Below are 15341 nucleotides of genomic sequence, written 5' to 3' on the forward strand. Positions count from 1 at the left end.
TGCTAAAAGCTGTAATGGTTAATATTTGTGTAATATGTTGCACATTAAAGGAAATCTGTCATGACTGCATACAGAGGCTTGCACTGCGTACCACTACAATAAAGTGGTAGCTTCCTGCCTTTGTTATACTTTTTAAATCCTGTGAAGATAAGGTGTTTTGATTACCGTGATCTGTATTCTTGTTTCAGACAAATAACCCAAATAGTACTATAGCCAAACAACCAGGACAGGAAACCATAATTTTCAGGAGGTCAACATCAGCAGCCTACAATAATACTCAATAACAGTATATCAATTTACTATAAGTTTTGCTGTTTACATAAAAACACTGGATGCTCTTGAGTGTGGAGCTGATCTCTTTATATTGTAGATCAACCACCCTTAAAGGACAACTGAAGTAAGAAGAATATGGAGGCTGCCATATTTTTTTTCTTTTTAAACAATACCAGTTGCCCGGCACCCTGCTGATCTATTTGGCTGCAGCAGTGTCTGAATCACACCAAAAACAAGCGTGCAGCGGATTTTGTCAGATCTGCTAATAATATCAGAAACATCTGATATACTGCATGCTTGTTCAGGGTCTATAGATGAAAGTATTGGAGGCAGATGATCAACAGGATGGCCAGGCAACTGGTATTGTTTAAAAAGAAATAGAATATGGCAGTCTCCATATCCCTCTCAATTCAGTTGTCCTTTAAGGCCATATTCCCACCAGGCAGATTTGTACTCATTTTCCACAAATGCATCCAAGTGAGAATCTGCAAAGGAACCAGAACTGCACAAATTTTGCATTGAAACCCATTGAACTGTTCACAACAGTGTGTTTCCACTCAAACACAATTGTACTGCTGCACACATTTTTTATGGGAAACTGCATGCAGTTTAATTGAAATATCTGCAGACTCACTGATTAAGAAAGCAAATCATTGCCACCCACACTAAAAAGCATTTCAATGCATGCATTATTATGCGTGTATATGAGAATGAGGCCATCAGACAGTAGTAGCTGTTTTAGCAGTCCGGTACTCCATCCACTGGAATTATTAGTAAGCAGAGGAAGAAGAAGGAGATACACGGTGTAGGGCTTCACAGAGAGTCATCCTTACACATGAGCTCTGCCTCAGCCCCACCAAAATCTCATGGATTAAAATGTTAAAGTTGGATAAAAGATGGGATAAAATGAAACAAACACGATGACCACACATCAAACAAATACAGGGTGAGGCACACCAAACAACACACTCTGGAGGGTCTCTAACCTTGGAGGACTTCAGACATGGGTCACAAGGGCATCAGCAATGGATCAGGATATAGGGTAAAGTTAGCAATCTAAAAAAAGAGGGATGATTGGACAAATTAAAACCAAGGAAACTACTGCTATGGTGAAAGAATGACTGGATGAGAAAGGGAATAAAATGCAAACAAAAATAAGGTATGTGTCGAATAAACAAAAAAATAGCAGATTACAGTAAATCAATAGTGTTACATATTGGAAGGTAAGATAAAATTCGGATCGTGATATATTTCAGCATTGTGTTACTCCACATCCTCCGTAATGATTGGTTTCTTTAACACCATCCTTGCCTGGCTGCACAAGGATGAAAATGATTTGTGAAGAGTGTTAAATGGAATACTGTATATCTCATGTGCATTAATTAGATGTCAGGCTATTTCCAGGGGTTAACGACTTCACCACTTGCCACTTTATCCAGAAAAGGAACAATTAACACTTAGCATCTGAAGTAATCCTACACTGATGCACTGATATGTCCCTGCACTAGGAGGTTCAGACTCTAGGTTAACGCAATGCTTCAAGGCTTTTTCAATTTTATTTTTACATACATTCAGTCTCAGAGAAGAGTATAGGTTTCCTTACATCTGCAGCACTATAATTGCTTTAAAAAGATACTGAAGCGAAAAAAAATTATGATATAATGAATTGGTTGTGTGGTACAGCTAAGAAATAAAACATTAGGAGCAGAGACATAAGTCTAATATTGTTTCCAGTACAGGAAGAGTTAAACTCCAGTTGTTATCTAAGCAAAAGAGCTATTGAGCTCCACGACTTTTAAAGTCGCAGAGAGCTCTGCCTTCTGAAGCTTGTTATCTAAAGTGTCTGTAAATGTATTTTCTTTTTCTCTGCAGAGGACAGGTCAATAGTTCATTGGCCTGCTCTGTAAAATCATTTAGAATGCTGAGTAGTGAGTAAACTGCAAACATTACAGAATGGTGCAATGTTATAAAAAAAAACACTATATAAATGAAAATAAAAATATGAGAATATTTTCTTTGCAACTAATGTTCTAGTAATTATCCGTACTACACAACCAATTCATTATATCATCATTTTTTTCCGCTTCAGTGTCTCTTGAAGAGGAAGAATACTGCTGCATAAAGACACCACTGGAAGTTTAAACTATGTAAGAAAATGTATTGTCTTCTATCTTATCCAGCAACATGAAAATTGCAATTTTAAGAGGAACCTTAACTTAAAAAAAAAAAAATCACTAACCTGGGGCTTTTACCAGCCCCCTGCAGCCGCCCTTTACCCTAGCAGTCCTGGAAAAATGGCTCATCCCGCTATAGCAAATTTCCCAGCAGCGTTAGTTACTATTCCCCCTCCAGGTTGCCATGGACTCAGGGGAAAGATGCAGTTCAGCTGTCACCTATTTCGAGTTTGATTCAGATACTACTGCAGCCAAATAGATCAGCATGGCTGCCAGGCAACTGGTATTGTTTGAAAAGAAATAAATATGGCAGCCTCCATATTCTTCGCACTTCACTTTAAAGGGAGTCTGAAGTGGATTTAAAAAAAACAAAAAATAAAAACAGATACTTGCCTAAGGAGAGGGAAGGTTCTGGATCCTATAAAGCCTTCCCACTCTCCTATCCGTGTCCTTTTTCCCCGCAGGCTCCCCCATTAGCCCATTAGCAGTCCACGACCATTCGGCACTGGCGCTTCTGAAGATGGGCCATTCCATACTGTGCACACACGAGCGCCCTCTCTCAAGCACTCGCGTGTATACAGTACAGAGCTTCCAGTCTTCTGAAGCCCTAGTGCTTTCGAAGATTGCCCAAGTCTCCCGTGGCGGGGGATTCACATGGAGGAGCCTGCGGGGAACGAGGACATCGGGAGAGAACGGGAAGGCTCTATAGGACCCAGAGCTTTTCTCTCCTTAGGTGAGTATCTGTTTTTTTGTTGTTTTTTTAAATTCGTTTCAGACTCATGTTAAAATTACACTGAAGCCCATAGCTCTGCAGCTACTCCACTGATGGTTTGATAGGGCAAGACCCATTTTCTGCTTAGCTTTCCACAGCAGTCTATAGCTCTGATAAGCATTCAGATCTTGGTGTTCCATGGCATGTGCACCTTATGAAGTTGCATATAAACATTTCAGAGATCTTAGAAGGTACGTGGTCCACGTTTTTATATTCCTTTCCTTGCTTGTTTTATTTCGTATTGTTGTCCCCACATTTAGTCTCAAAATGTTAAACAGCTGTATTCAATTAAGCCACTTGTTACTTTGAGCTCAGTCAGTGCTATTGATGGAACATTACTCAGAACAGCCCATCATTGTTCATTATTTTTAGACATGCCTTTCAGCTTAACCCACATCAATGCAGCATTATAACTTCGTTTCATGTCATTTTCCTTATGAAGACTGGAGCTTCTACTTCTTCATTGGAAAGGTCACATCTTGCTATTCACTTGCTGTAGCCTTTGTACTGAGATTACATTAACATGTTCCCATTTACTTCAATCTATCAGAAACATCACCATGCCATTTGTCACATGTCACTTCACGTGTGCTAGAATCAGCCAACAAATTACCAGGGGGTTGCTTAACCCATATAGGCAATGCTGCAGTGGCGTACTGTTTCTATGGGGTATATGCAGCAAACGGCTGTAAAGTTGCTGTGCACAGGTAAGCAGCTGTAATTTTACCAGTACTGATGACAGTTATGTAGCGTGTGTTGCAGAAACAAGGCAACTCATATTACTTAGGTAAATCATGCATTGCTAGTAAACCACACATTACGTTACTTGCATAACACGTGTTACACCAGCAATGCATGCCTTAGCTAGGCATGAGAGTGGGAATTTTAACACAGTTTGCTGAATATAGTATGTTATTCAGAGTGGCAGAACCAGGGCTGTGGAGTCGGAGTTGAAGTCGAGGAGTCGGAGTTGGGACAATTTTGGGCACCTGGAGTCGGGGTTGGAGTCGTGGTTTCAGAAACGGAGGAGTCGGAGTCGCATGATTTTTGTACAAAATCCACAGCCCTGTTAAGTATTAGACTAAGGAGTCGGAGTCGAGCAGTCGGAGTCTGAGCAATATTGGGTACCTGGAGTCGGAGTTGGAGTCGTGGTTTCAGAAACTGAGGAGTCGGAGTATTTTTGTACCGACTCCACAGCCCTGGGCAGAACACCACATGTTCTGTGCAGAAGCAGGTAGGCAATGTTAAAAGCCACGGTTAGCGGCTATAAATGGTGCACCTGAAATTTACAGCCACTATGTAGCCATTAATAGCCCTAATTGTGCTCTCAACATTGCGGTGAAAATTTCAGGGGTTATGGTTAGGAGGCGGGGTCCATAAAAAGTTAAGGTCAGGCACCACTGGGGGGGGGGGGGGGGGGTGGTTAGGGTTATACATCAGTAGAGGGAGGATTCTGTGTGAGAGTAGGGTTTAGGTTAGGTCATAGTAAAATATTGGTAAAGATTACCGATATTTTACCATCGTAATTAAGCAGTAGATTATCAGTAATTTTACCTATATTCTACTAGCAGGTATCTTCAGTGCCCTTTTTACCGGGCGCCTGTTTTACATGTAAGCGTTCTGTTCAGCGGCTCTACATGGTACAAAGGGTTAATTGACACGGGCGCTTGCCCAGCATTTTCCTAATATGTTAGATCCGTAAATCCCCCTCTCAGATTTTTAATTTGTAATAAGGTAAATGGGGGAATCTGACATTACTCATGCAATTTTCATATTTGATGCAGGTGTTTCAGAGAAATGTCATGTGATCCAGAGATCTGTACACCAAGTATGGTGCCCACAGCAGGGTCATCCTCCGCACAGAGCCATCACTTGACTCCTCCCACATTCCTTGCTCTGATCCCTCATGTAGAGCACAGAGAGGGGGTGGGCCGGGGTCAGTAAAACTGGGATCGGGGTCACGGTAAAATGAGGTAATGGGTGGTGCCCCTCCCATCTTCTCCCTAAATACCTCCAGTGGTTGATGATGGGATAGGGGGAGGTGTTTAACATGTCACACACTGCTGTTCGGTCCAGCCAAGCAGTATCTGAGATTTGCACTGGAAGTTGGCAATGCATACACAGCCAGTCAAGTAATAAGTAGATAAATAATGCCAAAATGGTTTATGGGCACTAAGCAAAAGTTTGTGCTTTGCAAAATGTGATTTGTTTCACCCAATACGCATAAAGAAATAACATAAGCTTGAACAAGGGGTTAACAAGTGTATATTGCTAAGATTTACTGGCCTTAGCATTTGTTCTATTTCTGTACAGCCACATTTTTGATAACATGCAATATAACTGTAATTGAAAATCCTTGGTAATGGATCCATTCTGAGCACATCTTGCCGACTCTATGGAAACATAGTTAATGGATGTAAAACACATGTAAGCGCACGTGCCTCGATGTACTGCAGGAAATTACACTGCATGACAGAAATCAAAGTATGTTTTAGAATTTGAAAATCATATTACTGAACTTCAGAAGAAATCCTCATTGGTGAAAATGCATCAAAATACACTGAAACAAGCCTATACTTTAAAGTGCTTTTTAAATACAAGTAAGCCATGTATATAGCATTATAACAGCATGAAGCTCTATATGGATGAGCAACTTGATTATTAGTGATGGCCGTGTCTAGGAGAACTCATGGAAAACCATGTGAACAGTTTGGTCAGGTGATAGATGTGCAAGTCTCTGATTTGCTAGTCATGATTATGTGCTAAAGAAGGATGCAATTACAGCAAATCAGAGCTCTATCAGCTGATCAAACAAATCACATGCTTCTCCATGAGTTCTCCTAGACATGACCATCACTATTGGTTATACATGTAATTCCTGTCCCTGTTCCCTTCCTACTTCTTGGTGTGCTGTACACAGCTGCACAAATGGTATGTATCTAGTAGGGAAGCAATGAATTCTTAATAGGATGACTGGGATCGTCAAGAATATAACATTAAATGATATATTTTATGTATTTTATTTCAATAACATTTGACAATGGTGCTCATGTGACCAGCATTTTCCTGAGAATAAGGGAAGGTCAGCAACTGTCACTATTCATAAGCAAAACATTTCAACCATCAATTTAACTTCATTTGGGATGGAGAATTTAGGACTATTAGATCAACATCCCCATCTTCCCCTAAAGAATGAATACAGATACTGATCAACCAGATCAGCTACTAGAAGTTCTCTCCTAGCACAGCAGAGCTTTTTGGCACCCGCCTCGCTCTGCTTAGTGCCAAAGCTTGGCGCGGCTTTAGCAGCAATGCTATAGTCCGCTTCCTGCGCATGAGTAATTGGGGGATCCAGCGATTGCAGGACTCCGAATTACTTCTCCCTCCGAGTTGCAATGACTCAGAGAGGGAATAATATTTAACAACCACCCAATTTGTGCAGCAGCAGGGTGAGCCATCATTCGGCTCATCCTACACCAAAAAAGCCTGTGCCATGTACGCCTCACCTAGGTGGTCAAACCCTAATTAACTTATGGCTGATGAATTTAACAATTTTCTGCTCAGCACTGCTGTTCATAATTAGGGATGACTGAATGATTCTGAGTTGATGGAGAATAATGCAAATTTATGCATATTGAAAATGAACCAATCAAATTTTACCTTTGATTGTTACCTTATTCGTATCTCATTGATGATTTCTAGTAACAATGGGTAGATCTGAAGTTAAGAAAAAATTATTTCTGGGGATAGGAACAAGAACATTTTGGAAATGGTGCATAGCAGAGATATTCTAGATATGGGGAGAGAGATACTCGAGATATGGAGAGAGAGATACTCGAGATATGGAGAGAGAGATACTCGAGATATGGAGAGATAGATACTCGAGATATGGAGAGAGAGATACTCTAGATATGGAGACAGAGATGCTCTAGATATGGAGAGAGAGATACTCTAGATATAGAGAGAGAGATACTCTAGATATAGAGAGAGAGATACTCTAGATATATACTCGAGATATGGAGAGAGAGATGTTCTAGATATGGAGAGAGAGATGCTCTAGATATGGAGAGAGAGATAATCTAGATATGGAGAGAGAGATGCTCTAGATATGGAGAGAGAGATACTCTAGATATGGAGAGAGAGATACTCTAGATATATACTCGAGATATGGAGAGAGAGATGCTCTAGATATGGAGAGAGAGATGCTCTAGATATGGAGAGAGAGATACTCGAGATATGGAGAGAGAGATACTCGAGATATGGAGAGAGAGATACTCGAGATATGGAGAGAGAGATACTCTAGATATATACTCGAGATATGGAGAGAGAGATGATCTAGATATGGAGAGAGAGATGCTCTAGATATGGAGAGAGAGATTCGATATATGGAGAGAGAGATACTCGAGATATGGAGAGAGAGATACTGGAGATATGGAGAGAGAGATACTCGAGATATGGAGAGAGAGATGCTCGAGATATGGAGAGAGATACTCGAGATATGGAGAGAGATACTCGAGATATGGAGAGAGAGATGCTCGAGATATGGAGAAAGAGAGATACTCGAGATATGGAGAGAGAGAGATACTCGAGATATGGAGAGAGAGATGCTCTAGATATGGAGAGAGATACTCGTGATATGGAGAGAGAGATGCTCTAGATATGAAGAGAGAGATACTCTAGATATGGAGAGCGAGATGCTCTAGATATGGAGAGAGAGATAATCTAGATATGGAGAAAGAGAGATGCTCTAGATATGGAGAGAGAGATGCTCTAGATATAGAGAGAGAGATGCTCTAGATATGGAGAGAGAGATACTCTAGATATATACTCGAGATATGGAGAGAGAGATGCTCTAGATATGGAGAGAGAGATACTCTAGATATGGAGAGAGAGATGCTCTAGATATGGAGAGAGATGCTCTAGATATGGAGAGAGAGATGCTCTAGATATGGAGAGAGAGATGCTCTAGATATGGAGAGAGAGATGCTCTAGATATGGAGAGAGAGATGCTCTAGATATGGAGAGAGAGATGCTCTAGATATGGAGAGAGAGATACTCTAGATATGGAGAGAGAGATGCTCTAGATATGGAGAGAGAGATGCTCTAGATATGGAGAGAGAGATGCTCTAGATATGGAGAGAGAGATGCTCTAGATATGGAGAGAGAGATGCTCTAGATATGGAGAGAGAGATGCTCTAGATATGGAGAGAGAGATGCTCTAGATATGGAGAGAGAGATACTCTAGATATGGAGAGAGAGATACTCTAGATATGGAGAGAGAGATACTCTAGATATGGAGAGAGAGATACTCTAGATATGGAGAGAGAGATACTCTAGATATATACTCGAGATATGGAGAGAGAGAGATACTCGAGATATGGAGAGAGAGATACTGGAGATATGGAGAGAGAGATACTCGAGATATGGAGAGAGAGATGCTCGAGATATGGAGAGAGAGATACTCGAGATATGGAGAGAGATACTCGAGATATGGAGAGAGATACTCGAGATATGGAGAGAGAGATGCTCGAGATATGGAGAAAGAGAGATACTCGAGATATGGAGAGAGAGAGATACTCGAGATATGGAGAGAGAGATGCTCTAGATATGGAGAGAGATACTCGTGATATGGAGAGAGAGATGCTCTAGATATGAAGAGAGAGATACTCTAGATATGGAGAGCGAGATGCTCTAGATATGGAGAGAGAGATAATCTAGATATGGAGAAAGAGAGATGCTCTAGATATGGAGAGAGAGATGCTCTAGATATAGAGAGAGAGATGCTCTAGATATGGAGAGAGAGATACTCTAGATATATACTCGAGATATGGAGAGAGAGATGCTCTAGATATGGAGAGAGAGATACTCTAGATATGGAGAGAGAGATGCTCTAGATATGGAGAGAGATGCTCTAGATATGGAGAGAGAGATGCTCTAGATATGGAGAGAGAGATGCTCTAGATATGGAGAGAGAGATGCTCTAGATATGGAGAGAGAGATGCTCTAGATATGGAGAGAGAGATACTCTAGATATGGAGAGAGAGATGCTCTAGATATGGAGAGAGAGATGCTCTAGATATGGAGAGAGAGATGCTCTAGATATGGAGAGAGAGATGCTCTAGATATGGAGAGAGAGATGCTCTAGATATGGAGAGAGAGATGCTCTAGATATGGAGAGAGAGATGCTCTAGATATGGAGAGAGAGATACTCTAGATATGGAGAGAGAGATACTCTAGATATGGAGAGAGAGATACTCTAGATATATACTCGAGATATGGAGAGAGAGAGATACTCAAGATATGGAGAGAGAGATGCTTTAGATATGGAGAGAGATATGATCTAGATATGGAGAGAGAGATACTCTAGATATGGAGAGAGAGAGATACTCTAGATATGGAGAGAGAGATACTCTAGATATGGAGAGAGAGATACTCTAGATATATACTCGAGATATGGAGAGAGAGAGATACTCGAGATATGGAGAGAGAGATGCTTTAGATATGGAGAGAGAGATGATCTAGATATGGAGAGAGAGATACTCTAGATATGGAGAGAGAGATACTCTAGATATGGAGAGAGAGATACTCTAGATATGGAGAGAGAGATACTCTAGATATGGAGAGAGAGATACTCTAGATATATACTCGAGATATGGAGAGAGAGAGATACTCGAGATATGGAGAGATGCTCTAGATATGGAGAGAGAGATACTCTAGATATGGAGAGAGAGATGCTCTAGATATAGAGAGAGAGATGCTCTAGATATGGAGAGAGAGATACTCAAGATATGGAGAGAGAGACTCGAGATATGGAGAGAGAGACTCGAGATATGGAGAGAGAGAGACTCGAGATATGGAGAGAGAGAGACTCGAGATATGGAGAGAGAGAGACTCGAGATATGGAGAGAGAGAGACTCGAGATATGGAGAGAGAGAGACTCGAGATATGGACACATATGCAATTCACTTTTTCACCTAAGTTATCTCCTAGGAGATAATTTTCATATTTTCTTTAAAATAGCTTTTCAGAATTTTACAATTGAAAAACTAACCAAAAGTTTGTGAAAAGGTACTACTGAATTTATTTTGAATGTTTTCTTGCTTGTTGGTGGTTTATAACGCATTTTATGGCAAGGTGTGAAAATATCACCTAGGAGAAAACTCAGGTGAAAAAGTGAATTGCATATGGCCCATGGAGAGAGAGATACTCGAGATATGGAGAGAGAGATACTCGAGATATGGAGAGAGAGACTCGAGATATGGAGAGAGAGAAACTCGAGATATGGAGAGAGATACTCGAGATATGGAGAGAGAGAGATACTCGAAATATGGAGAGAGAGAGAGAGAGATACTCAAGATATGGAGAGAGAGATACTCGAGATATGGAGAGAGAGATACTCGAGATATGGGGAGAGAGAGATACTCGAAATATGGAGAGAGAGATACTCAAGATATGGGGAGAGAGATACTCGAGATATGGGGAGAGAGATACTCGAGATATGGGGAGAGATACTCGAGATATGGGGAGAGATATTCGAAATATGGAGAGAGAGAGGTACTCGAAATATGGAGAGAGAGATACTCGAAATACGGAGAGAGAGATACTCGAGATATGGGGAGAGATACTCGTGATATGGGGAGATTTACTCGTGATATGGGGAGAGATACTCGAAATATTGGGAGAGATACTCGAGATATGGAGAGAGAAAGATATTCGAAATATGGAGGGAGAGAGATACTCGAAATATGGGGAGAGATACTCGAGATATGGGGAGAGATACTCGAGATATGGGGAGAGATACTCGAGTTATGGGGAAAGATACTCGAGATATGGGGAGCGATACTCGAGATATGGGGAGAGATACTCGAGATATGGGGAGAGATACTCGAGATATGGGGAGAGATACTCGAGATATGGAGATCTTCTTATTTACCTTTGCACACTACAGTAAAGGTCCAACTTTACATACAGGGCCTTGCTGGGGCATGTATCACAAGTAGACCACTCTCTGCTAGGAAGTTACCAGTTGTCAGAGGGCTCATCCCCACACACAGGATAATACAGCAAGCACTAGGTTACTGCTGGATTTGAGTGCAGGGCTGTGGAGTCGGTACAAAAATCATCTCCAACTCCGACTCCAGGTAGCCAAAATGGCTCAGACTCAGACTCCTCAGTCTAATACTTACCAGGATTGTGGACTTGGTACAAAAATCATCCGACTCCAACTCCTCAGTTTATGAAAACTCAACTCCGACTCCAGGTACCCAAAATTGATTCGGCTCCGACTCCTCAATTCCGACTCCACAGCCCTGGTTGAGTGACATCTTGGCAGCATATACTAGCTGCCAGAAAGGTTCAGACCTTAGTAACTTGGTTCAAAATATTTAAACTAACAGCTGGCATGAAAATCTAGCAGATCAAGTCTGAGATCTTGGCAGCAGTCATAAGAACCCATCATGTGTTTTAAAGACCTAACGTATTTTAGGCAGAAACACTGTTCCCTAGCCCTGTGCGGACAGGCAGTGACATTGCTTGTTTCCACCTTCCTAGAAGTTCTTTGATCATCTAATTTGAAATAAATCAGTGAGTCACCTTTTTAAATGACTTTCAGCAGGGACAGCTGCAACCTCGTTATGTAGTTCTGTCTGTCCCCCTTGTGGCCTGAACAGCCTGAAGACACTGATCCAAACAGCAGCAGCAGCAACCTCACCCATAGGCCTGTGATAACCCATTCAGCAATGATGCTTGCAGTCATGTGACACCATTTTTACAACAAGATGTTTAGCAGCAGAATTCTTCTTTAATACCAAAAAGTGAACACTTGGTTACTCTGTTTACTAACATATCAGATGGTATATTGAGCTATGTTCCTAGATTTCAGCTTTGAACCCCCAGCAGTTACCAAAAAGCGACACGTCAGTTGCAGTAGAATTAAACCAAACAAGAAAAATATAACTCAGATAGACATACAGAGAAAACACCAAGCATTTGCTGCTGCATTTAGTAAAGACTAGCCGACTGTCAGAATAACACATGGAACTACTTGTACAGCAGGCATCAGGAAACAGAACACAATAAACACAATCACTGCCACTGCAAAACACTCTCAAGGGATGGGATTTAAAAACAGAGGAAATGGCAAGGCGTGTGACTGGTGAAGGACAAGAGACAGAAATGCAGCAGACTTGATGTATATCAGAAATAAGACTGAGCGCTGTGCATTCAATTACAATACAGGCCACCAATAGATGGAGACTAACTGACTAGGCATAAATAATACCAGGATACTGTGATGTGTAAGACAGTAGTGTATTTTTTTACAGTTTGCCATTAAAATATATCAATGATTGACTGAATAGTGCACTGGTAAAGGAGACCAGAGTTTGAATCTAGCTCTTCCTTTACAGTAAGCCAGCACCTATTTAGTAAGGAGACCTTGGGCAAGACACCCCAACACTACTACTGCCTACAGAGCACGCCCTAGTGGCTGGAGCTTTGGGTCTGCCAGGAGAAAAGCGCAATATAAATGTACTGTATCTTATCTTGACAGTGAAGCATTTACCACTGCACAGTGCTCCTTGCTTACATACTGCATGTGTGTCTATGACTACAGAATCAAAGCAGCAGTACAAACACAGCCAGGCATGAAAACCACAGGGGACACTGCCCACAAGCACAGAGAGGTGTGATAAACTGTCCGTATCATAAATGACCTAAGTGTGGTTAGCATGCACTGAAGGTTTGGTTTCTCTGGCCATGAGCTGATCTATAGATCCCTAGGTGACTGCAGACAGCAGTTATCCAACTGCACAGCAGATGTGCAAAGCACAGTTGGCAGGGCCTAAAGCCCTTATGTGTTAGATGGTGTTCCTCTAATACAAATTCTCCTAATTTATGTACATTTATATTAAAGATTGGGGATATCAAACGAAATGGAAACAGCTTATGCCTCCCAGAAGTAAAGTACTTACTTAGGCAGAGCAGTCAGTACTCAGCAGTAATTTATAGCAAGCAGCAGCAGTAATGATATTGGACATGCCAAGTCCGTTACTATTGGTAGCACGAAACACCATCACTGTTGTCTTTTTACGCAAACACTCATTATTTATAACAAATCTTTGTTTAGGTACGGTTTTAATTTCAATGTACATATAGCCTGTTTTTGCTCTTAAAGAGAAAGTCCGACCAAGAATTGAACTTTATCCCAATAAGTAGCTGATACCCCCTTTTACATGAGAAATCTATTCCTTTTCACAAACAGACCATCAGGGGGCGCTGTATGACTGATATTGTGGTGAAACCCCTCCCACAAGAAGCTCTGAGTACCGTGGTACTTCTGGCAGTTTCCTCTCTGTGAACCTTGTTGCATTGTGGGAAATAGCTGTTTACAGCTCTTTCCAACTGCCAAAAAAGCATGCAGCAGCTACTTCACCTGCCAACAGTAAAAATGTCACCATGTGATAAATGTCAGAATGTGAATCAGGGAATTAAAAGATTTTACAATGGGCAAACACTGACTTAATCATTTATACATAATTATTGTAAAAATTAAGCACTTTATTACATTATTTTCACTGGCGTTCCTCTTTAAAATATGTGAACAAATATTAACCCCCTCTCCCCCCCCCCATCCTTCCTCTACCCAGAGTACTTATCGTTGGCAACAATAGCAAGGTACAATACTACACCTGAATTGCATTAATACATACATGAACTGCTTGGTCGATATGCTGCACCTGGATATCGCCTGCCCATTGTGCACAGTCAGAACATCAGTTTCTTGAAAACAGCTGGAGGGAGACTTTCTCCACCAAGATTCGTCCTGCATATAAAAAATAGCATTGATTATTAAGGTTACATTTACATTAGGATGCTAAAACACCTAGTTATGTCAGACAATTACAAATCACATTGGTATAAAATTTACTTTTGGGTACACAAGAGACTGAGCAGGTGTTCCAAAGCTACAAAGCTCCTATTGGGGAGTACTGAACTGCTAACATTGAGGTCAGAACTATAAAGTGCGACATTCCAGGCCCTTGATGAGCCTTAACTCAAAAAGAATGATTAACTACTCAAGGGGTACAAATGCAGAACCATAAAATTAAAAGGAATTTAAGTGCCAATGCGCACTGTAACTAAAGAAGCCCAAATCACTAAGGTGAGCAATTGCAGCTTGTTATCCTAGGGCCTATTATTGCTGCTGTCCCCTGAGCAGAGGCCACAGTATAAGTATGAGCTATCACACTCCTCAAGCCATGCCCAGCTCTTACTATAGCCACACACGGCTCTAGGAAAATAAATAGGGAAACCGTGCACCCTTCATGGTAAATAACTAGGGGATTTAAAATGACCCCTTTTACTGATTTACATAGAAAGCAGAAGGTAATTTGGTGATGGCACTTTTATCATTATAAAATACAAGGTTCAAAAGATACATATACTTCCATTTAATTAAAAACAAAAGTAACTTGAAGTATGTGTATCTTTTTAAACTTGTATTTTCTCTCTTTCACAGTAACCATTTCCCCACTGTTTACAATCCGGGTTTCCTGGACAATGGGAGGGGTGTGTGTGTGTGTGGCCGGCCTTTGATATCAGCGGCCGCCAGCTTCCAAGGGGGCGCCTATAGCTGGTTGCCTTTACTGAGGGCTCCAACACCTGGCTACCTATACTGGAGGCACCTACGTCTGGCTACCTATGGGGGGATGGAGACCTTGGCTTCAACTGACTTCCTATACTGGAGGCACCTAAGCTTGGCTACGTATGGGGGGGATGGAGACCTTTAACTGACTTCCTATACTGGAGGCACCTATGCTTGGCAACCTATATTGAGGGCACCTACACATGAGATCCTATACTGGGGGCACCTATACCTGGCTACCTATCTATACTGAGTCTGAGGGCGTTTTTTTGGGGGGGGGGGCGCACTGCTGCTATAACGCGTGGTGCAAATTATCAGTGCTGTGCTATCATTCTAAATGGGGGGGGGGGGGGGGAGGTGGCTAACTGTCCCACTGATTGTTTTTATTAATATTTCTGAAAGGTTCTAGCCTTCAATTTTAAGTGTATTCAGGATAATGCACTCTTTCCATCCATTCGTGGTTATTAATAGTATTTTT

The 15341-nt window shown here is 41.3% G+C and overlaps 1 protein-coding gene across 18 annotated transcripts in view; it reads right to left on the reverse strand.

The window, feature by feature from the left end:
* APBB2 (amyloid beta precursor protein binding family B member 2) overlaps positions 1 to 15341 on the reverse strand; it is a 487722-nt gene that overhangs the window by 283261 nt on the left and 189120 nt on the right. For 14 of the 18 annotated variants that reach the window (XM_068278493.1, XM_068278494.1, XM_068278495.1 and 11 more), the window contains one exon: positions 13929 to 14041. In XM_068278493.1, the coding sequence (XP_068134594.1) occupies positions 13929 to 13974 (46 nt within the window). In that variant the 5' untranslated portion in view covers positions 13975 to 14041. Of the gene's footprint in view, positions 1 to 1259; positions 1330 to 3614; positions 3779 to 3832; positions 3922 to 13928; positions 14042 to 15341 lie in introns of those variants that run through there. The other 4 variants (XM_068278502.1, XM_068278503.1, XM_068278504.1 and 1 more) reach the window with 4 other exon arrangements.

The sequence above is a fragment of the Hyperolius riggenbachi genome, chromosome 1, assembly GCF_040937935.1.
Source record: "Hyperolius riggenbachi isolate aHypRig1 chromosome 1, aHypRig1.pri, whole genome shotgun sequence".
Lineage (NCBI taxonomy): Eukaryota > Metazoa > Chordata > Amphibia > Anura > Hyperoliidae > Hyperolius > Hyperolius riggenbachi.